The sequence below is a fragment of the Solanum tuberosum genome, unplaced genomic scaffold (assembly GCF_000226075.1).
Source record: "Solanum tuberosum cultivar DM 1-3 516 R44 unplaced genomic scaffold, SolTub_3.0 scf00185, whole genome shotgun sequence".
Lineage (NCBI taxonomy): Eukaryota > Viridiplantae > Streptophyta > Magnoliopsida > Solanales > Solanaceae > Solanum > Solanum tuberosum.
Window position 1 is genome coordinate 1,090,570 of NW_006239122.1, and position 26,330 is coordinate 1,116,899.

Below are 26,330 nucleotides of genomic sequence, written 5' to 3' on the forward strand. Positions count from 1 at the left end.
ATACGTCGTTCAACGTCTCAATACATCCCGTCTCGGTTTCGGATACATCACTCAATGTTCCGATACATCGAATACGTCCTGATACATCACGTACGTACAATAATGTATTCCACCGATATTGTGTAAAGTGATGTATCCGAGAGTAGAATTTTTTATAATTTTTTCAAAATGATAGGAATTTTTAGAGAATATGATAAAGTAAGTTGTGTATTTAGATAATTTTTCCTTTAAAAAATTCTAAAATATTTATAAATTAAATTATAATAATTTTTACTAGCATAATAAATTATGATCGAATTCTTTTTTTTCAATATCAAACCAAATCAAATCAATAGTCAATTTTTTTTTCTCAATTAGACTAGAATTTTCAATTTATGAATTTTCTTTGTACACCCACAAAGACATTTAAGAAATGATATGTTTCAACTTTGAAGACAAGTACTCTTCAAAAAAAAAAAGTACTCTTCAAAAATACCCTAGCATTTATCATTTATCAGTATGAAAATTACTCCCTCCGTCCCATTTTATATGATGTACTTTGATTTGGCACAAACTTTAAGAAAAATGGAAAGACTTTTAAAACTTGTGGTCCAAAATGAATGATAGAAATTTGTGTGGTTGTAAATCATTTCATTAAGGGTAAAAAAGACATTTCATAGGCAAATTGTTACTTAAAATAGAAATGTGTCATTCTTTTTGGGACTGACTAAAAAGGAAAGTGAGTCATATAAATTGGGACAGAGGGAGTAATTAATTACTGTAAGCTAAAAATTTGTACGTCCTAATATGAAAAGCATCACCAAAAAGGTTTATGCCATGCATGTTATCGTGTAACAATTGCAGTTTGCTCTTTGCTTAGTAGTTGCCATTATCAAATCTAGTTGAGTGAGATAATCACACAAATCATATTCATCCTTATGTTGTCACATCAAAGTCAATTTTCATAAACAATACTCATCAAGAAACTTATTAAGACCTAAATTGCAAAAGGACAACAAACCACTTGCATGTATTTCATTAATTAACTTTGAAATTTATCACCTCAATAATTCACATTGTACAAGTTGATTTCACCTCTTCCACTATAATATCTCCATCATTGTCATATCATCTTGAGAAAAAGTGTATATAATTATATGGGACAAGAATGAAGATGTTTCTCTTGTTCAATATATGTGCAACATAAATTTTAGAGGAAAGAACTCCATTTTAACAAAATCAAAAAAAGAAAAACATTCAAATTTGCTGATAAACTTTGATGAAATGGTTCAAATTTGTCCTCAATATATATTGAGATCAAATTGTAATGATTCGTATGATCGTTTTATGCTTTAGACTTATTTCTTCAGTGATCCTTTCTATAAATTTCTTTTGTTATTTCTGATTTGTGAAAATGAGTGACAGAATTTTGAGGTTATCGAATGTGTTACGAAGAACATTTTCAATTTTGAAAGTCAGAAATTCAGAAAGTTTGACCAAAGTTGAAATTTTGGATTAACAAGGTCAGCATTTAATGCATGCCTAGGGCTAGACATACTTATTTTTTCTTTTCAAATCCATTATTCATAATTCAATTTTCGGAGCTAGAATTTTGGTGATTTCAAGCTTAAGGGGATTTAATATTGAGTTTTACTTTTACATCCGTTTTTACTAATTTATTAAATGAACTTAATAAGTTGAAAGGTTCTCCTATAGGGTTTGGGGAGGTGTTAGAATTTTTGAATCGTGACACAATATACACATACCTTTACAAGATTGGTTTAAATATGTTCCTATTGATTAACAACAATAACTTTTCAGTACCATGGACTTTCATTACTTAGTAAAAAGGTCAATTATGCCTTTAAACTATGTTGGATCATCCAAATTTGACCTTGAATGTTGAAGAAAGGGATCATTGTTTTGATGGGAACAACATAAACTTCTTCATCACTCAACACCTCAAATGGCAAGGTCTCTATATCCCCAAAACTAAAATTAACCACTCTCAAACCTCAAATCATTCGGAATAAAACTCAAATAATCAACAATTGCACCACAAAGTTTTCATATTTGTCGAAGCAACTCCGTCACCATTCATTAATAGTGATGCCAGAGTTCCACATCAACCTCCTAATATCAAAGCAAACCTTCTAACAGACTATCTAGTTTCTAAATCATTTGCAGTAATATTGTGGTGATCAAAGAAGGGTTACAGCGGTTGAGGGCAGGCTGTGTTAGGACAAGTAAAATAGTAATATGAAAAGATGGTAAATAATGGGGTGAGAGATAGTTTGAATGGGATATTTCATGTGTTCTTTGTGTCATACGAAAAGAACTCATGGTGGTCTTCAAATAATGCTGCTTTTGAGAGTTGAGAGGATCAATTATAATGATGGTAATTGATTTGGAAAGATGATTGATAAGGTTGAGAACAAAAATCTGCACAATTTCATAAAATTCATAGGCAAATCTGACCACTTCACATAATTCAAGGCAAATTTGATAGTTTTCCTTGTACAAAAGTCCTATATGTTGAAAAGCTTCCTCTGTTGGTACATAATGGCGTATTTGAACCAATCCTATAACAAGGGTATATTTGGCCTCAACTACTAACAAATGGCAAGTTTGAACATTTTCCCTTCACAAAATGATCAATCAGGTGTCATTGGCTCAACAATTCACTATGGTAGCTTTGAAAGCAATTGATATATAGCCTCAAACTATAATAAAAACTGCAGTGATGTATGATCACCAAGAATGTTAGACCATTTTCTAACTACTTTACATCAACCGAACTGTTAAACAAGATTTCACAAGTACAATAGATCATGTTAAAACATGAGCAACCAAAAAAACTTATAGAAAATGAACCTCAAACAGAAGATTTGGAACCATCTAGCAGTTCTCTGAGGTCCCATTGGACGAATCCAGTTCTGTCTTGCATCTGTCTTTGAGGTCGGTCAGTGCAACTAAACTACCTTCCTGTAACAGAAAAATGAATACATCATCAGGTTCATACTAACGCTGTTTAATTGAGCTGGGAGGGGGTGGAGAGAGAATTGGGGTTTGCATGAGTGGGAAAGTGTTTGTGCAGAAAGTAAACATGATGCAACTAAGCATCATTTACAGATTAAGTGCTTGCCTGAAGAGCAAGGTCAATGTGGCAAGATCATGACCAACTACTCTAGTTTAACATGGAGTAGCTTCCATCAACTGATATTTGCATTAACAATGGTTCAAAGAAATTAAAAATCAGGAATTAGACAAGGTTTTTATTACTTCACTGCCAAAACATGGCATATTGACATGTCTTAAGCATGCATGTTTCTTTTGAGGGCAAGACCAAATTGTTTAGGGCTATGAATATATACAAATGATGGAGCCAAATAGCAAAAGAACAGAGAATAAGAAACGGAACGGTGAATCAAACATTCAATGGTGAAGTGATACTCATGTATTATAAATGTGATATTTATATAACTTCTTTCAAATTTTTTTCTTCTTTCATTGAATTCATTATATCAATGTATCTAAGAAGCATAAATCAGGGTGGTGACTAAAAGAAAATAAGTAACAAAACATTAATTGAATGGACTTTCTAATATTCTCTCTAGTTGGCAGTTCACAAGTGCAACTACATCTGTAATCACTATTTATTGACAGAACAAAGTTTTCAGAGAAATGGAAAGAACATGATCTCACAAACACTGATATGCTTATTGATGTTCTAACAAGTAATCTCTGGCTACTGGTCCTGACAAACTCCACCAGGACAGTAAATTAACAAAGAGACTGCTATGAATTACAACATGGCTAATATGTCGGGTTGCAACTTGCAAGTAATGTCAATCCCCCATTCCTCCGTGGGGGATTGACAGATTGGGAATGTTCTATTTTTCAGTAAAGAGGTAAAGAGACACTTACTGCTTCCTGTCTATTAGTAACAAGACAACATGATTTTCAAATTGAATATTGAACTTAGATAAAACATTTGCTCTGCACATTTGTCAAAATTTGAAGATTACTTTTTGAGAAAGAAAAAAAAACCTCCAAACTTACGCAAATGTTTGAAGATTACTAAAAGATAACAATCTTCTAATTTATGAACCATGTGCCCATCAAAAGGCAAAACATTTGCTCTGCCCATTTGTCAAAGTTTGAAGATTTACTTTTTGAGAATGAAAAAAAAATCTTCAAACTTTGGCGAATACTTGAAGATTACTAAAAGATAGCAATCTTCTAATATATGAACAACGTTCCCATCAAAAGGCATACTGATGGAACAAGTATGTGTCCTCGACGTGAATGATCCATCTAGTATAAAAATACAATGCACCACACCAAAAGCTCTAACAATGGGAGTTAACTTTGATAAAGAAGAATCTTTCAGCTTGATGGTCAACAGAGAACATTCATCAGCTTGACAGCTTCACAACTCTCAGTTATTATATGTAAAAGTTGAATTGAGTATCTATACCAACTCAGAGACTGAACAGGTCAGTTAGCAAACTTACTAGCTGGTCAGCTTCCCGTTGAAAAATGTGCTCCATGTGTTGAAAGAGTGACTTCCAGTGACCCATTAAACTTGACTCAAGATTTGCTGCTTCAGTATTCTTTTCTGGACCCTCCTTCTGAAGCTCTTTACCCTTGCCACTTCTTTCAACTAAAAGACTTGCTTCTCTCTGACTCTTCTTTATGGCTAGGTATTTGAAAACAGTATTTGAGTAAAGAAAAGAAGCAAGGAGAAAAAGAACAAGGATCTTAAGTTTAATTAAGTAACTAAAATATTTTTAAGCTGACTCACCACTTATCCGACCCTTGGTATCCTGGTAATGTAGGTCTAACCATATATAAGCAGCTGATTATCACAGAACAAAGAAAACTAAATCAACACTCCACTAATATGAACTGAAACAAGACGGGATATAAGCTCAGAAGGACATTAATCAATATAATGGTCTGCGAGATATTTTTACCTTTGGTGCAAAAGGTACAAGAGCAAGCTTTGATTGACTCAATGCTAGCACTTAAACCTGAATTATCCTCACAAGTTTGTGTTCCTGTACATGTCTCAAGTTTAACTCTTGACTCCTGTGAATCTGGCAATCTTGCCAAGTCTACTGACCCAGACTGACTCATAACCAGATTATCAAGACCAAGTTCATCGGGGCCATTAGGAAACATATCCTCACTTTCAGTGCCCTCACTATCGTCGTTAATTTCACAACTCCGGGCAGCATCATGGTCATCAGTTCCGGACAATGCTGGCACTGGCACCCCAGTTACCAAACCATCCATATCATTTATAACTTCAGAATTTTTCTTTGGAATTATTTCCCGATCATTGACAATTTCAATAGCACTCCCACAAGCATCATTGTTCTCGTTGTTATCTCCGATTGTACTTTGGCAGATAGCAGTAGCTGAATCAACTCGCAACAAACTGGGATCCTGGTTGTCATTTGGTATATTTGAAATCCCTGATACAACATCTACCTTTGATGACTTAATCTTGCTACAAGGCCGAGGACCAACACAAACACGTTTTGCATTATCTCCATCATCTACCAAAACAACTTTAACCCCTAGATTTTCATTTCCCTTATCTACACACTTTAGACTTGAATTCCCCAAAAGTGCAGAAAATGGTCTCTTGTTTCCAAGCTGATTCGTTATATTTCCCAAAACAGGACGACTTTTAGGACACCTTTCAACAGCATTATCTTCATCCATCCTGCAATCACTAATCCAACATGAACCCTACCAACAAAAATCAATATTTAGCCCTAAAACACATAGATTTCCATGACCCAATTCTCAAATCTACTACAGTTGATGAAAAAATCTTATATTTGATACAGACCAACAATAAAAATGAAAACTTGATCACCTTAACACATCTAATCAATACTAATCACAGAAGCAGTAGCTACTGTACAAATTAAAACCCTAGAGAAAATTTGGGCAAATAACAAAACTCAGAAGAAGAACAAAATTAACAAACTTTAATTGAAATTATAATGTACCAATCATCAATCAGGTTCTTGGATACTAACCTTGAGAAAAGGATTTAACACAAAATCCAGAAAGATTGATAGAACCCAATGTACAGTGTTGAAATAAAAAATTGAATCTTGAATTATATTAAAGCATCTCCATTGATAAAGGTGGGTTCTTTTTCTCTTTGGTTACAGTGGATTTGCTACACAGAAATGAAAATGGTGGAAGTAAAAATTAAGTTTCAGCAAATTTGTGGGGCGGGAAATCGAATTTTGGTAAAATTAAGGGTCTTTAAGTTTTTGGCCCGCCTTGTATGTTCAAAACCTATTAACAATGGGCGCGACTTTCTTACTTGGAGGGAAAATGATTGGGCCATTATTATAGTATAGCCCACATTATATGGGCTGGAAATTCAATTGAATCATATAGCTGAATTCATAGCATAAAATGGACCTAACTTACCACTATTTGTTGAGAGTTCGGCAACATGTATTATATTAGGGCAAACTACATCAATCCCACTACATTAGATCCTAATTGCTATGATTTTCGATAGTTTCAAATATGAGTTTATTTATCATATTTCATGCTTAGAATACATGACTCTGAATCCACGAGATACGTGTATCTGTCAAAATTTTAAACCGAGATACATATTTTATTTGTTTAAATTAATTGGTTGTAATTGATTTCCTTAATTAGAGGAGTAATTGAGGATTTTCATGATACGTGAACAGTTAATTCTGAAAATTTAAATTAATCAAATTTCTTAATATAAGGCGGAAATCAAAGAGTGTATCTATGTTTAATTAATTTCATTTTATTATTCTTTGAAATAATAAATTCATTAATAGAACTGTTTAGTATTAATTTTGTGTATTTGTTATCTGTATATTGTATTAATTTGATGTATCTAGTATCAATTTCATACGTTATATCCAAAAACATGTATCTCGAATACACAGTAAGCATATACATCTAATTATGTGTATCTATATATGAAAAATAATTGAAACACATGAATTTAGGAACAAATCACAACTGCAAGTATTTGTTGTATCATTAATCCAAAAAAGGTAGAAAAATTCAAAATTCTTCCTTTTTTTTAGCATCTGAAATTGTTTTCTCATAGATGTATAGTATCATATGTTGCTCATTGTGCTTAGATCCGACGGACATCCGTCAGATCCATCAAAATTTCCACTTTTTCGTCCCTCCTACTAATGAAGATTTGAAGAAGGCCCTCAAGTAACGGAGATAAATTTGAGTCAACTGGAGAAGGGAACTGTTAGAGAGAAACCATGACTATAATTTGGCAAGAAAAAAATACAAATAAACAACTAGGACATAGCATAAATTTCCATTAAAGTCATCCTCTTTGCGGTAAATTATATGAACTATACTTGATTCTTAGGAGTAAAATGGTTGATTATTCGCTTATTAGTGGAGGGAGAGATGCTGATAAGGTTGGAGATTGAGGGAAGTTGATAAGAGAGAAAAATATTTGAATGTTATTAAAATGTTAATTGTGGAATTTAAATAGAAAGATAATTAATCAATCCTTATTTTAAGGGATGAGTATCTAATTGTATCTTCAATAATATAAGGTATAAAATACTAAAAGTAGTAATATATGTAATTGTTTGATAGTCGATGTAAGATTAGTATATATGGTAGTGATGTATGTCTAATAAGGTAGTTTAATTTATCCTTATATTACAGACTTAATTGGCATAAAATAGTCTTACTTTGTAATGTTTGCATTATATATTTATAGATAAACTACATAAGTAGACATACTTCATTATCATATATTTTATTATTGACTATTTTTTTTTAAATATTACGTGTCTTACCATTAATTAAGAGTTTCCTATCATACATTGAGGAATATACATTTAGAAACATGTTTTTTGCTACCAGATATACTAAAATATGAAGGGAAGCGGGCAAGATTTCGTTATGTGTCCCAAATATATGTGAATCACATTAGATACATATATTTATATGTATCTGGTGTGATTCGCATGTATCTGAGATACCATATACATAGAAGAGTGGTGAAGAGGGGCGAGGGAGATGAGTGAAATTTGTTATATACGCAATGATTTATTAGTTTAATCATATGAGTATTAATTATGTATATCAAAATACATAAATATATCGCACAATATTTACAATGTATTTGGTCATAGTTGAATAATATAAATACAGTGAGAGACCTCTTTGAGGTGAATTGTTGCACTTATGTACTGATAAATTATATTTGATTAGCTACAATACATTATCTTGATATTTAATTGTTATACTGTTTATTCTCTAAAAAACATATTATAATAATAGTAATAAGGTATTGACAATGTGTCTGGTGGCACACTTGTTAATTGTTACTTGTCATTTCATTTGTATACAAACTGTCATAAGATGAAATAAAAATAAACGTGTGTCCTATTAATTTTTAAGTACGTTTAATACAACTTCAGGAAAAAATATTTTACTCAGTATGATTTTAAGGACTGAATACAATATTGAATATAATATGCCATTATTCTTAGGCTAAAATTGCTAAACAAAATATTGGGTAAAAAATATGTCAATTTTACGTTAGTTCTTCAAATTTTGATTTTTCAGTAGTATGTATCAATTTCTAAGTCTACTCCTTCAGTATGCACCTAATGAAATGGGCTATTTTTTTAATTCAGAATAAGTTATTTTAAATTTGTGTTTTAAAGTTTAATCCAAAATAGGCCTGATTTCATGCTTTTTGAAGTTTAATCTTTTTATCACCAATGAAACTAAATTGAGTGATCAACTCTTTGAAATTCTTTGTTGATTAAGTCAATTTTTTATTTATTAAAATAAAATTCAGTTTGCCAGTCTTTTATACAAAAAAAATATTAAATTGAATGGTAAATAAACCTTTACAATCTGTGTAAATGATTAAGGAAACTTAACAATAATGTTGTTAGTGTAAGTGTGCAGAAACACGATATGCAACAATATGAATTGTATAAAAACACCTTATAGAGCCTCCTTAGTGTTAGAAATCTACCAATGAATTTTAATTTTAATTTTTAATTTTACTATTTCTTTTAGCAATATGAATTGTATAAAAAACACCTCATTAGTAAATAAATAATTTTAGTTTACTATTTTTTTAGAAGAAAATAAAATTAAAATTTTATCACCAAAATGATCACTCAATTCAAACTTGTAACCTCATAGGTAAAAGAAACAATTCATATATGTTTTAAACTACTTAATTGAGAGTTTAATTAATATAAATTCTTAATATATTTTTTTTATACTATTATATCTAGGGGTGTGCAAAAATCGAATCGATAAAAGTGTTATTGGTTTATTGTTATTGGGTTATTAGATTAACGGGTTTTTCATGGTTTTATAAAAAAATATTGGGTTATCGGTTCGGTATTGATTTTTTAATATTGGGTTATTCGGTAAACCGATAACCCATTAAGATAGACTAGTAATTTACTACTTTTATTTGTACATAAATATTATATATTAATCTCAATACCTTAATTGTTAGAGTACTATCTTTGTCCTTTAGCCTTCAATTCACACTTCACAGTGACTTCGAGATCACAATTTCACATTATATAATAAATGTTAAAATCTAAAATAAGAACCTTATTCCTCTTAATTTCTCTTTGTATTACGCTTGTATAGTTCTTTTCATGTATGTTACTATTGTTTCTATTTTAGGAGCATTTGTAAAGTTACATTATTGTGTTTTCGCATCAAATTTATTAGAAAAGTCATATATTTGTTTTATAAGTATTTTCTTATTGGTTAAACCGAAAACCGAACCGTTAAGGACCAAAACCGATAAACCAAAAATCGATAAAAAATATCTTATTGATTTGGTTATTGGTTTAACATATTTTAAAACTAATAAACCGAACCGAACCGACCGATGCACACCCCTAAATTTATATCATTTAAAAGATATTTATAAATAAATATTTAATTTATAATCTCAAAAAATGGGTCAATCATCTATTATAGTTATGATATAATATTGTAAAATACCTGGTATAATAGATAATAAATACTCCTTCCGTCCAACAATAGTTGTCGACTATACTATTTTGGGATGTCCAACAATACTTGTCCACTTTATGAAATCAATGGATAATTTTACACTAAATTCCTAATTTACTCTTATCATTAATTATTGTCATTTCCCTTTTACATTTTTCAAAATATTGTATTTATTATATTCAAAGGGTGATATAGTAAAATAACCATTTTATTTATAGTTTCTTAACAAATCAATAAGTAAGTATTGTTGGACAGGGGATCGGAGTATGAAGTAATATACAAATTAAAAATAAATGATCATAAAAAATACAAAGCAAAAAATAATAAAGAATTTTAGTGTAACATCAAATTGATCAAATAGTGGTATCACATATGAGCGCACATTATATTCCGCATCTCAATAACTCAAAACAAGAATGATGTGTTTGCACAATTTATTTTTAGGGAGAAATAGAGAAGTATTTTTTTAATTTGTTGACTCATTCATCCTTTCTTATTCACTTTATCTCCAAGACAAACTTCAGGGTTCAATAATGGTAGAAATTAGGGATACCAACTCATGTTATTTTCATGCTTGCCTCAAGAACATGATCGTCCAAAATTACATTAACAAATTTTCTATTGTCAGTGGAGATATAATGCACACTCAAAAAGATAATTATGTTAGAAAAAATTATATCTCTTATTTTATTTGAAAGAGAATATTATTTTATGTCCTAAATTATTTATTCCTTAAATAGCCTTAATTAGTTATTACTCCAAATAAATTATTAATGGCTCTATTACAATTATGACATAGACTTTATTCTTCATGATGATAATGAGTCATCAATTCTTTACCATTTTTGGATTATAATCCATTGGTCTCAACGCATTAGAAGGTGAAGTGCTTTTTTTTTATCTATAAATATAGAAGTCTTTTCCTATTGAAAAAGATAAGTGAGAACATGCCAAAAGAAATTATGCTCCTTCTTAAATTTTATTGCTAAGTTTTCTTTGGATTAAATTTTTGTCAGTTTTTGTGCTCCTAATTTTATATTATGAAAATTTCCTATAATATTCCTAAAGAAGTATTTTCCGTAAGACTTTCAACAAATTAAAAATATGTTATTAAATTTTGTAAGAAACTACTACATATAAGTGTAAATTTACCGTCAACAATCCTACCTAGTGTCCTAGATGCTTGTTGTAACATCCGTAACTTTTAGAAAAGGTTCGAATCATTTTCCATATGCATATAAATCCGATTTCGATGGTTTCTAATTTATACATGTGTTAAGATCAATTCCTAGTGTTGTAAGTGTATTAGATGTGAATTAGAGTCATAAGGAACATCTAGCACTAAGTTGAGTTCAAAGTTTCTCTATCAATTAAGTTTTATCATGAGATGATGAAAGAGTCAACTCAAACGATCATATCTCATAGAATATGAAGAGTTAGGTAACTCATAACCTATCAAATTAAATGTCTATGAGTTTTCTTTACAACACCACCAATTGTTCATTAATTCGAGTTTGAAACATAAAGTTATGATTGTTTTACTAAGACATATCCAAAATGACTATAATAGTAACACCTATCAATTCATAGAATCGCCGAATAATTTAGCGTATTGCCGAACTTGCATATTATTTAAAGTCAAAACAAAAAGTCCTTTACTACAAGTAAGCTAAGCTATTAATCTAATATTGGATAAATATTCAAACCCAATAATGAAAAACAAAGAGTTTCTCTTTTTCAAATAAAAAAATAAAACAAATTTTCCAAGAAAAAATGGCCAAAAAAATACTCCATTAGTCTTGATTGACGACCAATCCCATCCAAATCCCCAATTCATGATTCACCCATCCCTATCCTTGATCTACATCGAAAGGCGCGCCAAATATATCAACTTACCTCACTTTTCCTCCAATGACATACCTCCACGTGGCATGCCCTTCGTGACTCCACGTCACACTAACGTTCCGTATAAACTATTTCAATTCTTCTCCTAACCTCCTCTCAACATTTCCATTTTCGAACCTCCATAACCATAACACGTCTTCTTTCTCTCTCTACCTATACATACACAACTCTGTATCTATACATTTACTGATTTATCGTTTTCGTTTCAAGATTCCATGGAGCTTCAACAGATCAGCTCAAAGTGTCTCCAAAACAGTGAAGAAACGGCGGAAGTGGTGAACCGGCGAATCAATCTGCTGACGTTGCATTTGAACCCGGTTCAGGACACCCCGGTTCAGGAATTGGAGCTGCTAAGATGCGCAGGGAAGATGAAGGTGATTAAGGTGAGCACGGAGACGCTGTCGGAGTACATGAGAGGGAAACATAGGGATATACAGGAAGAAGTATTTGCTTACTTTAATTCAAGACCGGAACTTCAAACACCGATTGAGATATCGAAAGATGAACATAGGGAATTGTGCATGAAACAGCTTGTGGGTTTGGTAAGGGAAGGTGGAATTAGGCCATTTAGGTATGTGGTTGACGATCCGGCTAAGTATTTTGCGATTGCTGAAGCTGTGGGAAGCGTTGACATGTCACTTGGCATCAAAATGGGTGTTCAGTACAGGTAAAAAAATAAATTCTCCTCACCGCCTTGACTTTAATTTTGACATATTTTCACTATTGAGGTCAAATTTGTTTGTGAAAACATTTTTCTTCTGGAATCACACTGGTGGGTATGTTGTTGATGCCCGGAGTAACAGTTATATCTGTAATTTGAGTTTAGAGTAGCACTGGTATTTATATATGTAATTTGAAATATTAATACGGATTCATATTGCTGATTTTGGGTTTTAGCTAGCCTCTGTTTTGTTTTTATAGTTTCTCTTTTTCGGGGAGGATTTAGAGGTCTGTGGAATTTAGCCACTTAGGTGTAGTTGGTATGAAACAGTTTGATGCTATGTGAAAAATCAATTATTTTGTGCTGACTGCTGATTATATACCAGTAAGATCATTTACAAGGACCAATAGGATCCAGAAATATGCCAATATGCAAAATGTTTTCTTCCTTGCAGAATGCATTTGATGAAGTTTCTGTAGATCCTTTTGGGGTTCTATAGCTTTATTTGAGTTCAAGAGCATGCATAGAAACAAGATAGAAAACCTTCCTTTTGAATAAGATTGTATGGACCAATCGGATTCGTATATTCTCAGAGAAGATATTTCATAGGATTCTAGTCAAGACCTTGATTGCTATTTGATGTTTATCGAGGAAAGATCTTCAGTATAAGGCACAGACAATGTTGTCGCTCCACTTTAGTATACCATATCTCAGATCTAATCCGGATCAGATCAACTATAGTGTTTCCTTCTTTATTGCTATTATGTACAAATGATTTAAGTTCCTAGTATAACTTATGGCCATGTTGCACCTAATTGCCAACTTATCATCTATGCAAGTATGAGAAAGCTAGAATTTGATGCTTCTCAGAATGCATCATTTCCAAACCTTAAGGTTGTTGGTGATCAAGAGTACCCTAGTAAAACTTACATACCATAGGGTCTTCTTTTCTAATCCTCCCTTTGTTACTGTATGATTCAACATGGTGTATTTTCTGTTCTAGTTGCATCTTTTCCTGAATCTCGATTGCTATAGCAACTATGATGGTATCTTATGTTTTGAGTTTCTCATTAATAGAGGTAATAACGAATTCTTAACGGATTGGACTTTCAATACAGTCTATGGGGAGGTTCTGTTATCAACTTGGGAACTAAAAAGCACAGAGACAAATACTTTGACAGTATAGACAATGTGGACTACCCGGGATGCTTTGCAATGACGGAGCTTCATCATGGTAAAATGTTTTGGACTACTACTTTTATTCTTATCGTTTCACTATCAACTTCCATTTTGAACTCCCTGGTCAATGTCTATGATGTTTATATGTTCTTTGGTCGTGTGCACTACACGTACAGTTGTTTTAGCAATTGAGTTAAGGGGGATGATGTTTGCGTATAACATACGTAGCTAAAGTAGTGATAAATACTTTACACATCGGCTCAATGCATATAACAAACGTTGGTAGGAATTTGCAAGATTAGGTTGTTCTGTACGTGTTTGTATCCTTGACTTATTTACAGCATTATGTTCCAAAGAAACATTCAGATCATTTTTTCGTCCTCTTTTTCTAAAGGAATATTACGGAATATAATTGGGATATCTGAACGTTGCAGAATGTGGTTAGTATTGTCCAGGCAGTTGATGAAGTATATATCAATTAACATCCATAAGAATGCCACTTATTTGAATCAAAACCATTGCCATATAGTGCTGTTATTTTGATAATTAGGACACTTGGATTCAGTCTAATCTACTTTGATCCTTTTGCTCACCAGGTTCAAATGTCCAAGGTCTTCAGACAGTTGCCACCTTTGATCCACTCACAGATGAATTCATAATTGACACGCCAAATGATGGGGCTATTAAATGGTGGATTGGTAATGCTGCCGTTCATGGGAAGTTTGCAACAGTTTTTGCAAGACTGATGTTACCAACTCATGATACAAAAGGTGTTACTGACATGGGTGTTCATGCATTTATTGTTCCGATAAGGGATATGAAAACCCACAAAACACTGCCAGGGGTTGAAATACATGATTGTGGCCATAAAGTTGGCTTGAATGGAGTAGATAATGGTGCGTTGAGATTCCGTTCAGTAAGAATTCCACGAGATAACCTTCTTAATCGATTTGGAGATGTTTCACGGGATGGGAGATACACCAGCAGCCTGCCTACAATTAGCAAAAGATTTGCTGCCACACTTGGAGAACTTGTTGGTGGTAGAGTTGGCCTTGCGTATTCATCTGTGGGTGTTCTCAAGATTGCTGTTGTTATTGCAACAAGATATTCTCTTCTGCGCCAGCAATTCGGTCCTCCTAAACAACCAGAAGTTAGTATACTTGACTACCAATCTCAGCAGCACAAGCTTATGCCGATGTTGGCTTCAACCTACGCATTCCATTTTGCCACACTTCATCTGGTGGAAAAATATTCTGAAATGAAGAAGTCTCATGATGAGGAACTGATAGGGGACGTACATGCACTTTCTGCAGGGCTTAAGGCCTATATCACTTCTTACACAGCAAAGTCATTGAGCACATGTAGAGAAGCTTGTGGTGGCCATGGTTATGCCGCTGTCAATAGGTTTGGAAGTTTGAGGAATGATCATGACATATTTCAGACATTTGAGGGAGACAATACTGTTCTTCTGCAGCAGGTTGAGATTTGAGATTTCAAGTCCATTTCCTCTTGCATACAAAAAGAACTGTTCTGTTTCTTAATTATTTTAAGCAAAATATGATAAAGGGACAGGGTATAACGACTGTTCTTATGATCCAGGTAGCCGGTCTTCTGTTGAAGCAGTACAGGGAGAAATTCCAAGGTGGGACGCTCACTGTCACATGGAACTACCTAAGACAATCCATGAATTCTTACCTTGCTCAGCCTAACCCGGTAACTGCTAGATGGGAAAGTGAAGATCACTTACGCAATCCTAACTTCCAGTTGGATGCTTTTAGGGTGAGTATTTTGTGGTCAATCTGACAACAGTACATATTGGCATACAACAGCATTGTATATCTAACTAATGTTGTAACTGCTCCTTTTCCAGTATCGTACGTCAAGGTTGCTTCAAAGTGTAGCTATCCGGCTTCAGAAGCACTCCAAGACTCTTGGAGGATTTGGTGCTTGGAATAGATGTTTAAATCACCTGTTGACACTTGCAGAGTCTCATATTGAATCGTTCATTCTTGAAAAGTTCATTGAAGCAGTTAAAAAGTACTTTCCTAATCACAGTTTGAGAAACTTTATCTTTCCTTCAACTAGTATTTATCTAATTCTCTCTTTTATTTGCAGTTGTCCTGATGAAAACTCTCGTGCTGCCTTAAAACTCGTGTGCGATCTATATGCCTTGGATAGAATCTGGAATGACATAGGAACTTACCGCAATGTGGACTACGTGGCCCCTAACAAAGCTAAGGTATGAATCTAGAGAAAATTAGCTGGATATTTAGTCACTGTACTTCATCTTTATATCTTGAATTTAACACTAAATGCAAATTAAACCATTCAAGAGTATAGTACGCGACATCAGAATCTAATTGCAGCTTTGCAGTTGATATGGTTCTTAAGGATTATTCTATCTTGATGACCCCATTCATCGTAGATACTATGACTTTTAGTAGTTTTATTCTCTTAAAGAATCTAGATAACCATATAAAGTAAATGACTCTTGGCAAATATGGTTAATCTTAGAAGTTAAATGAGCAAGTTATAAATTTTCGTTTAGTTATAATACTCTCTAGCCAGGTTGATTCTCTTCTATGCCTGACCATCCACTTTTAATTTCACAGGCAATTCACAAGCTAGCAGATTATCTATGCTTCCAAGTTAAGAATATCGCAAGGGAACTTGTTGATGCCTTTGATCTTCCAGATTATGTTACGCGTGCTCCAATTGGTGTGCAGACTCCATCAGAAGCTTATACGCAGTATACTCAGAATGTTGGGTTCTAGCTTCTAACAGCTCTGATTTTCATTGTTCAAGAAGTTCCCCATGGTCCTTATAAGTATACTTTGTATCCCATTATTTATCCTGATGTCAAGCTTCCTGTATCACTTTTATCTTTGGTAAAGCAAGCTTGAGGAATTCTTGTTGTATTCACTTCTTGTCAACAAATTCTAATAGGTGAACTTGATGTACTTGTCTCAACATTATATATGAAATCAGATCTGAAGGGGTGCTATATATTATATTACATCAAGCATTTGCATTATTTATGGTGGTTTCTAAATATAGTTATTTCTGATTATTTGTTATTTTAGAAATATAAATAAAATTAATTGTTATTTCTTCTTTTTTACCCTTGGTAGTAATATAGTTATCTCATTTCTAAATCTTTCTTAAATATTCATTTAAGAAAGATTATGTCTTAAAATAAAAATAAAAGAAAGATAGTTATAAATTTCCTTAATTAGTGTTTTTTAAGGGAGGTGTAAAATAGAAACACTGAAAATAATTTGGAACGGAGGAGAACACTTCAATTGAGGGATAAAGGCATATAAATAGAGTAAATATTTAGTAAAGAGAGACTATAGTAAGATATGAATAAGAATCACTTTTTAAGAGACATTAAAAATAGAAATACACCAGATAATTTGAGATGGAGGGTTGTTGAGCAAAACATAAGACATTTATAAGCTTCTTAAAGTCATATTCTTGACAAATTTGTCAGCCCCAACAACAGCAGAAACTGCTCTGCATTTATTTTGGTATTGACCATTTGAGCTTATTACATTTTCCACTGCTGGACCAGTTGAAATGGTTCACATCCCACACCTACTTTATAACAATAATATAGGTAAGTGTAATTTCATAATTGGAGTCCAAAAGGAGCAAAATATAAGCGGATCTTACACCTATCTTATGGACGTAAAGAGACTCTGTCGGCTCAAGTACAGCAAGTCCCACACCTATCTTTTTTTTCTAAATTCGGAACTGCTGCAGCATCCCTAGTCACTACAAATTGATCTCCACATGATGCAGCAGCTGCTGTTTTGCTAATAACTTTTGACCTTGATAAGAGCAATAATGTTTACTTTGATAAGAAATATGTTAAAACATAATACTGAGACAACAGTTAGGAAGAGAGTTAACAACTCATGAAATGTTGCTGCCTTCACTACGTAGTTTTGAAAGCTCATGCATGATGCAACTCGCAAGTAGAATGGATATTTAATCATTAAACTGACTGAACAGTCTACTTTTTCAGTTAAATTAGTAACCTATTTTCCACCAAAAAGAGAAGGCATAATCTTCTTAGCCACTTTTGATTTACAATAACATATTTTCATAATGCAATCATATACTAAAGGATCTTGGTGCTGGTCGATAGTTCAGATATGCATTTCGAGCTGTATCGCATTTCTGCCTGATATCTTCACACATCTTTAAAGAAGCCTCCGAGAACTTGGTCAGACGGTCCAGAACCTTTGTTAAACTCGAGTGAATGCAATTCAAATTTGATGACTTATCATCGTTCTTCTCTTCATCTTTCACTTCCAATTCCTCATTCCCTGGTTCAGGAGTAGTTTCTTTCTTTTGCAGTTCCTCGGAGTGGTGTCCAACTGAATGCCGCAGGTCATACAAGAATTCCTTGATGGCATCACTAAGCTCTTCAGAAGGCAGAGATTTAATCCCAGTGGACCAGTCACGACAAAGCACAAATATTGGTGGGGCTAAAACTCGTCGAGGGGAAAATGCTCTTCTGCCTTTGGTTCGCTCACGTGGTTGCAGGATGCAGTTTTGCAGCCAGCTGTTAAGAGCTTCCACATATGAAGTATGGCTGTTAATCCAGTTGGCAAAACTCAAGCCAAAGCACTCTACTTCATCCTGCAGCCGACTCATAATCAGCTTTTGAGCATCACCCTGGGGACTAGAAGCCGAAGCTTTGGCATGGTATGCTAGAGAAATGGTTATATACTGAGCATGATGGCATTCAAGCATCGCTCTCCACATTCTGATCAATCTGCATGGAGCCCAGATATTACGAATCTAATAGTAAACATAATAGCAAACATAAAAGGCATGTGCATGGACAGATTACCCTAGAAATGAGGTTCAATAAAATAGTTCCTCAAATTAAATATCTAATGGCAGGAAGAGTAAAAGAATTGTTGTCCTTACCCTTGGATAAGTTCCAAAATTTGAGGCAACAACTCTTCATCCCTCATTTTCTCTATCCGCTTTGATATTGAATCAACTGAATATAGAGCCACCCTGATGCGTGAATGGAGATCCTTCACCACTGACCGTGTTTTGTCAATTATTTGGGCACTAACATCTTTGGCAAATTGATGCCTAAGTTGGTTACACTTCCGATCATAATCTCTCCTGATTGACTCAATCGTCTACAAATTAAAGAGGATGACCAGCAAATGAGCTTTGAAATCACACAAAAGGAGAAATTATCTTCTAAAATTACCACAATAATGACATGCCCATGAAAGGCTCTATAGTTCATCTCATTTCCTCAAGATTCAATTCAAGAACAGTGATGAGGTGTGAAATACAACAAAACTATGGAAGGTCCAGAAACCAAAATGAAAATGTATCTTATCAATATTAGTATCAATACTAAAAGAAATTTCCGAATTTCTGTCTTGTTTTCCACATGGTAATTTCCTCCATATATACAAATTTTCTGAACACCCACTCCGCAGAAAAGAAACATTCTTCGATTGGCTGTTATCTATTGGCACTAGTGAGAACTGGAGTAAATGGAGCTCCTGATCCAGAACAGCTTCTAAAAGAAGGATTTTCCAGTATAAAGCAACTGAAACTGACGGGACAGATTGGTAGTTTGGAGTACTGCAGTAAGACATGGACCTAAAAACCAAATACTTTATAAACATAACTTATTAAACATCATTTTTTATGGATATAAATATAACTTGCTAAACGTTCTTGTTGTCAACCAGATTCTGTCTTTATCAAACAAATAGGGATTCTTATGAAAGAGCAATGCCACAACAACAACTGCACCAGCAGAAAGATACATTTTGACATCATCAAGGAGGATAACAAGAGATGGACTTCTATGAAAGTGAAGCTCAATGATAATGAATATGCTTTAGAATGAATAAAAGAAATGTGCTCAGACACCTCAAGCAGAACAGAATTTTGTCAAAAAAGGAAAAGTTGGAAGACAGGGTGTTTTCATGTATATAATGTGAATGAGTAATATAGAAGACCCACATGAAGTTTTGCAGTCCACCAAGAGGACAGAGAAATTAAGGGGAAAAAAGTCCAACAGATTTCAGCATTTTGGAATTTCTCATTAACTTGGTATTTCCAGATCTCTGGTTATAGAGCAATGCAGCTATCGGCCTACGTAATACTCCTAGGGGAAGTCAATAGGCTACACATTGTGTAGTTTAGGATGAACAACACCCAAGGTGTAGCCTACAGGTCAATGATGTGGGTTGAGACACATGAGATCTCAGGTTCAAATTCTAGCAGAAATAAAAACACACCAGGTGATTTCTACTCGTCTGTCCAAGTATTGGTGGACAGAGCTACCCAGTACTTGTGCTGGTAGGAGGTAGCAGGGACACGCTTAATTAATCTAAGTGCACACAAGCTGGCCCGAGTATCACAATTATCAATTGAAGGGTCATTTCACCACATGTTTCTCAGTATACTCTTTGTCTAATGTGTCATTCAGCTACTAAAATTATCCTAGTTTGATCAAGGCTACTAAAATTTTCCTTAATTCTCAAATTCTGCAGTATTTTACTCTAAACCATTTTTAAAAAAAAGAAAGGTGTATTTTACTCTATAAACCATATTTAGCAACTATTTCTTGGAAGTCTGCTTATTAATATCTGAAGATTCAGCTTTTATTTGTATTTGAATTACTTGAGCTGTAATTACAAGCTCCCTGAGCTAATCCTGCACCAATGTAATAATTCAAAATAATCAGGACACTCAACTTTCTAGGTCAGTACCTTCACTTCATCATAGAGTTTCCTCTCCCATGCATATACTCTGTCAAGGGTGGATGAGTGGCTTCCAGCTATCATACAAAAATCTTCGACAAAATCACTTCCACTATCATCATTGTCATCCTTGCTATTAAGAGGATTCCTTGATGAAGATGATCTAGAGGATGTGGTCCTCTTCCAGATAATCACCTTTGTTACATGGTCTGCTTCTGCATAGCACTAGAGTATTAGAACAGCAATGAACAGGAAAAAAGAGTAGAAATGCTTTGATCAACTAAAATATAAAAAGCAAATGATTCGTGAAAGACCTGCTTCAATTCTTAGTGCTACTGTGCTAGCAAATTTATGAACTACAACCAAACTTGAATTACATATTTCTAAATACTAGGTGATTTCTTCCCATAGGTCCTATCCTTGGTGGACAGAGTTACCTGGTACCTATTATTGGTGGGAGCTGGAAGTATCCTGTGGAATTAGTCGAGGTGCGCAAAAACAGGCACGAACACCATGGTTATTAAAAAAAAAAAAAAACTTACTCCATGACAATTTTTTTAACATTAACTCCATAATCAAGTTTGTCCAGCATTACTCCAAACAGGTTTGATAGTTAATTATGCTTTTAGTTCCGTTAATGGGTAGTTGTGATTTAAATCCCTATGTTTGTGTTGTGTTTTTTTAGATAATAAATCCCTAGATTTGTTGGAGCACATTAGGACTAGAATTTCTTGAATCGTGGACATTTCAGCTTCGCCTTGGATGGACGTAAAAAGTAAATACTCTCTCCCTGTCTCAAACTCAAATTTATATGAAGTTTTCTGATTAGTGATGCCCATAACTGTTTGAAACCGTTCTATAAATAATATCTTTTAAAACATTCACGAGTTTTTAGAGTTCACATATCAAATTAATATCTTAAAACTCTGTACACCATCACAAGCTATAAATTCTTTTTTGGATAATCGTGGTGTTCGGCCAACTTGGGCGCACCTTAACTAATTTCACAGGGTACCTTCTAGCCAACACAGGTACTGGGTACCTCTACCCACCAAGGCTTGGACAAACGGGAAGAAATAACCTAATGTTTTTGTCTCCACTGGAATTTGACCCAAGACATCATGGTCTCAACACACTTCATTGACCACTAGGCCACACCCTTGGTCAATAGCTTAGGACACCTCAGTGATCTTCTCGGAGTAAACCAAAAGTTTAACCAAGGTAACTACCTCTGCATCCCCAAGCTCCACCATCCACTCACAACTCTTGCATCCCCTCACCACAGCCTTCACTGTATTTTTTCGCTCAATTTTTTGTTCTCTCTTCTAACCTCTCTTATCCTGCAGTCACACACATTTCTCTTGCTTCCTTTCCTTTTCTTTCTATTTCGAATTTTCTACATCCCTTTCTCCCTTCAATATGCTATACAACACCGCTTAGCACCAAGACTACAACCCAATTACTATAGCCTTTACCACCATCAACAAGGCATCAACCCGTCCATCAGCCACAGCTACTTGCAGTCACCACCAGCTTTCTCGCCCATACTCAACAATGCTCACACTCCTCCACCTACCCAAAGCCCCAACTAGCTCAAAGAAGGAAAGAGAAGGACAAGAATTATGTAGGACAACGACTCAGATATGACTTAAAATGACCACGAAAGACCAAAGAGCCATTTTCAAAACAATTGTCTTGGATGCAAGTGCTGCAAAGTTTCTCAACAGGCCTCTTAGTTAAATCTGTCAACATTCTGACTTAAACGCCCATTTCATCAATATTAAGGTTTACAGTGCTCCAAAAGTAAGATCAACCTTTTTGCTTCAAGTAAGCTCAAAATGTTGATAAAAATTTTACTATTTTGCTCATAGTAAAAGAAACTGTTTTGAAGGGAAAAGCCTACAATATCCAATCTTTACAGCTCTAGTAATTACATGTTGATGTGATTATCTCATTAACACACAGCCTTCATGAAGAAACCCCAAGTTTACTGCCTTTGGAGTAACACAATTAAGTAAAATCACAAATTCTGCAATCTAAAGCCTGAATTTGGATTTATGTTTTTCCTCTTTTGAGGTTGTTTATATAATGTTTAATTAAATAACCAAATTGACAACTTTTATATGAAGACATGATTTATTAATTTGTTCAATGAACTTACCACCAGCCATGTTCTCACCCACTCTTCTGCAGCAACCTGAGCCCATAGAAGACAAATAGGCGGACACCGAAGATTTTCCTGAAGAAGCAATGTATTAGCACTTGACCATAGATACCAAAAAACCATGTGAATTTCAGTAGGTAAAATGATGCAAAAACCAAAGTAAGCAATAAAAGAGCATTCTTTAATGTCTCAAAGAGACAGTTACCTTTGGCCTCAGAAAACCCAACTCTGATTTTGCTAGCTTCGAGCATTCTTGAAATCTCTTTTCCGGATTCAGATGCTCTAAAGAATCGATGTTCAATGTCCTTTATGCTAGAAAGAAAATCTTTGGCTCTATGAGTTATGAACTCTGAAGGATCCTCTCTTTCATCCACTAAAGGCTTGTCTCCCTTTGAACCAGATACTTGCAAGGCAGATTTCCCAATCGTAGTCCCAACTGAACCATTTGCTTTCGGCTCACTGCTCACGTTATTACCCTCACCACCAGCTACTTGCTGACTATTATTCTCAGCCCTCTTAGGCATAACTGAACTAGAATCATGAAATTCCAATTTACCATGACCATTATTGCTTCTAGGTTCAGATTTAGGTGTCAAGAACTCTTCTTGAATCCCATTGTCACCCTCATTATCTTTTTCACCAAGTTCATCAAAGTTCAGTTGCCTACCATTATGTGTAACAAACCTAAAGCTCTCATTATCTGTAGGGTCAAAAAAATCCCAAGACCCTGAATCTGGCGGTGGGGGTGGGGGTAATGGGGTTAAGAAATCAACATCATCTACATACATATTGGTTGAAGGTGGACTCACCTTAACAGTGACAGCAGTAGGTCCAGCAGACCGCATGTAACTCAACCTAGTAGCAATAGGAGGTGAAAGGGGACTTCCATTTAGAACAGGAGAATCTGAAACCCCACCAACGTGAGATGGTGAAGGTGATGGATACGACGAATGTGACGGAGTTTTATCAAGCTCAGTAGCTGAAGTTGATAGAGATGATTCTATCAACACTTCAGCCTCCGCATATCTCCTAAGAGCAATGCCTATATTTCTCAAAGATTCAACATACGAAACATGAGCAGCTGCTAGTGCATACCTAGAATCGACTGCTTGTTTTATAAATCTTTTCCTTTCTTTACACAATCTCAGAGCTTCACTCCTCTCAGATTTTGAGCTTGCCGCACCCATTTAAACAAAGAAAAAAAGACAATCAAATCAAACCACCCACTTCCCTGAATTGAACATTTCCACCATTAACACTGATTTTCCCCCCAAAAACACTAAAACCCTAACACCAAACCCAAAACCCTTTTTTCATCAAAACAGATAAAATGGATAAAAGGGGTTCACACTCATGTAAAAAACTGCAAAAAGAAAAAGAAACACTCGTAAATCAGACCTCTTCAGTCGAAGAAACGAAACCCAAGTGAAGCTGAAGAAAAGCTCTAAAACAGAGGAGAGAGTGAAAAGCGAACAAAATAGTAATCTTTAAGCCCAATAAAAAGGTAACCTGAATCGATTGGACAATGAAATGGAAACCATTCAATGAAAACAGAGCATTCAGTTCAACTTTTTAAGCAAAGGGACCATTACAGAAATGATGAGAAAATAAGGTAGAAGAAGAAGCAGAAGAAGAAAGGAGGGAATCCTGTACAGTGTTGATGCATTAGCCTCTCGGGAAGTGTGCTTGAATGCTACTTTACGTTCCTTTCCTCTTTATTCATTCATAAGAAAACGAAGATTTAACAGGGGTTGAACAATACTCGTTTATTTGGTTCAAAACTTTATGGTGAAAAAAGTACTACAATTTTTTTAAATGAAAGAATTTATTTATTTTCTCCATTTCAATTTATGTAATAAAATTTATATTTTATATTTAATCAGATTATTTATAAAATTATAGTCATACATATATTTATGATTATTTTATATAAATGACTTATGTTAGACCACAATTTTTAAGAAAGTATAATACTTTTTCATCTCAATTTATGTGATGTAGTTTGACTTGACATAAAATTTAAGAAAAAAAGACTTGTAAAATTTATGATTTAAAATAAGTCAAGATACTTGTATGAGTATAATTTGTATCATTAAGAATAATATGACATTTTAAAATTAAATTGTTACTATTAAACATAAAATATCTCATTCTTTTTAAACGGATTAAAAATAAAAATAAATCGTGTAAACTAGAACATAGAGTATTATATCGTGAAATAAGCCATTGAATAGTAGTTGGGATAATAATTGAAAGAAAATGGTTTAAGGAATTTATAACTCCAACATAATCTTTGTACTTAGCAATAATATTTGTGAATCAAATTAGTATTGTGTTTAACCAATAGATTAGAAAAGAATGACTAATGAGAAACAACAAATAAAATGATTCAGTACAAGATGACACATTCACAAGGCTCCACAGTGTGGAAAGCAATGGATTTTTGCTTTGTTTCTGTTAGTTGATCATTTTAATACATTAAAAAAAATATTAAGTACTAATTTTTTTATATTATTCTTGTCATTATTTTTTTTATGAAAATATTCACATTTATTTGTAAATTAGCAAAAGACTTTTTAAGAGTTGAATTAATAAAATTATTTACTTATTAATGATTTTTTAAATATCATGTAAAATAGAAATTGTTCAATTAATATAAAATGGAGAGTATTTGTGTGGGTGATATCTTTTGAACAGGAAAAGCCTTTGCACATATTGGCAACAAGCATTCTTTTTGTACAATCTGTGTCAGTCAAATTAATGAGTAATTAATTGCATTGGCAAATGTGATTCTATGACTAAACTACCCCCACTCTAACGGCTCCTTTTCTTTTCACTCTACTGTCTTTTGCTTCAGTTTTATTTACTTTTACCTTCACATTACTCCCTCCGTTCCATTTCTTCACATTACTCCCTCCGTTCCATTTTATGTGAGGTAATTTGACTCGACACAAAGTTTAAGAAAGAAAGGAAGATTTTTAAAACTTGTGATCCAAAATGAATGATAGAAATTTGTGTGACTGTAAATCATTTCATTATGGGTAAAATAGACATTTTATAGTTAAATTATTACTTAATATAAAAATGTGTCACTCTTTTTGAGACTGACTAAAAAGAAAAGTAAATCACATAAATTGAGACAGAGGGAGTATTATTTTTGGTTAATTCAGAAAAATTAATCGAAAGGGAAATATCACTCATTTTTTCATTCTAATTTATATGGAAATTTGTTTTCATTTTTCGTGAAAATGAAGGTCACACACCCAAAACATTTTAAACTCTATATAAAAGTACTTGGATATTATAATTAAACCTTTATATGTAAGCTCATAAACTTTCGACGTGGATTAATGACAATCATAAATATATAAATATACCACCAAAGTAGAGTAATTTTAATTGACCAGTAAATTTTTTGCCTAATAGAAGAAGGTAATTACGTAGAGGAGACAAGTATTAGTGGGGTAGAGCCCCTACTACGTGAGGTCGTATATTTTTTACACAGAAAAAGAAGTGCAATTGAATATACATTAGTGTATATTCCTTACATTTTAAAAATTATCAAGTTTGGTTTTTTAAAATTTATTTATTTATTTATTTTAGTTTAATATAGAAT

At 33.5% G+C, this 26,330-nt stretch overlaps 3 protein-coding genes across 4 annotated transcripts; 1 reads left to right on the forward strand and 2 right to left on the reverse strand.

Moving 5' to 3' along the window:
* Positions 1–2,669: 2,669 nt before the first annotated feature.
* On the reverse strand, positions 2,670–6,284 carry LOC102591693 (uncharacterized). Of its 2 annotated transcripts, none has more exons than XM_006355303.2 (5): positions 6,039–6,284; positions 4,959–5,716; positions 4,787–4,840; positions 4,497–4,681; positions 2,670–2,964 (listed from the first exon to the last, which is right to left on the reverse strand). In XM_006355303.2, the coding sequence occupies exons 2-5, from the start codon at positions 5,713–5,715 to the stop codon at positions 2,878–2,880; spliced, it is 1,083 nt and encodes a 360-aa protein (XP_006355365.1). In that variant the 5' UTR covers position 5,716; positions 6,039–6,284; the 3' UTR covers positions 2,670–2,877. The 2 variants fall into 2 exon arrangements, with proteins under 2 accessions (XP_006355365.1, XP_006355364.1); XM_006355302.2 differs by having other exon boundaries at positions 4,959–5,742.
* Positions 6,285–12,029: 5,745 nt separating this feature from the next.
* On the forward strand, positions 12,030–16,826 carry LOC102592258 (acyl-coenzyme A oxidase 2, peroxisomal). Its single transcript, XM_006355304.2, has 7 exons — positions 12,030–12,619; positions 13,732–13,847; positions 14,389–15,269; positions 15,392–15,571; positions 15,663–15,829; positions 15,908–16,031; positions 16,405–16,826. Exons 1-7 carry the CDS (start codon positions 12,168–12,170, stop codon positions 16,564–16,566), a joined length of 2,082 nt encoding a protein of 693 aa, XP_006355366.1. The 5' UTR covers positions 12,030–12,167; the 3' UTR covers positions 16,567–16,826.
* A 931-nt stretch (positions 16,827–17,757) lies between these two features.
* Positions 17,758–24,442, reverse strand: LOC102592600 (uncharacterized). Its single transcript, XM_006355305.2, has 5 exons — positions 22,920–24,442; positions 22,712–22,789; positions 20,560–20,765; positions 18,737–18,960; positions 17,758–18,578 (listed from the first exon to the last, which is right to left on the reverse strand). The coding sequence occupies exons 1-5, from the start codon at positions 23,899–23,901 to the stop codon at positions 17,912–17,914; spliced, it is 2,157 nt and encodes a 718-aa protein (XP_006355367.1). The 5' UTR covers positions 23,902–24,442; the 3' UTR covers positions 17,758–17,911.
* Positions 24,443–26,330: the final 1,888 nt, after the last annotated feature.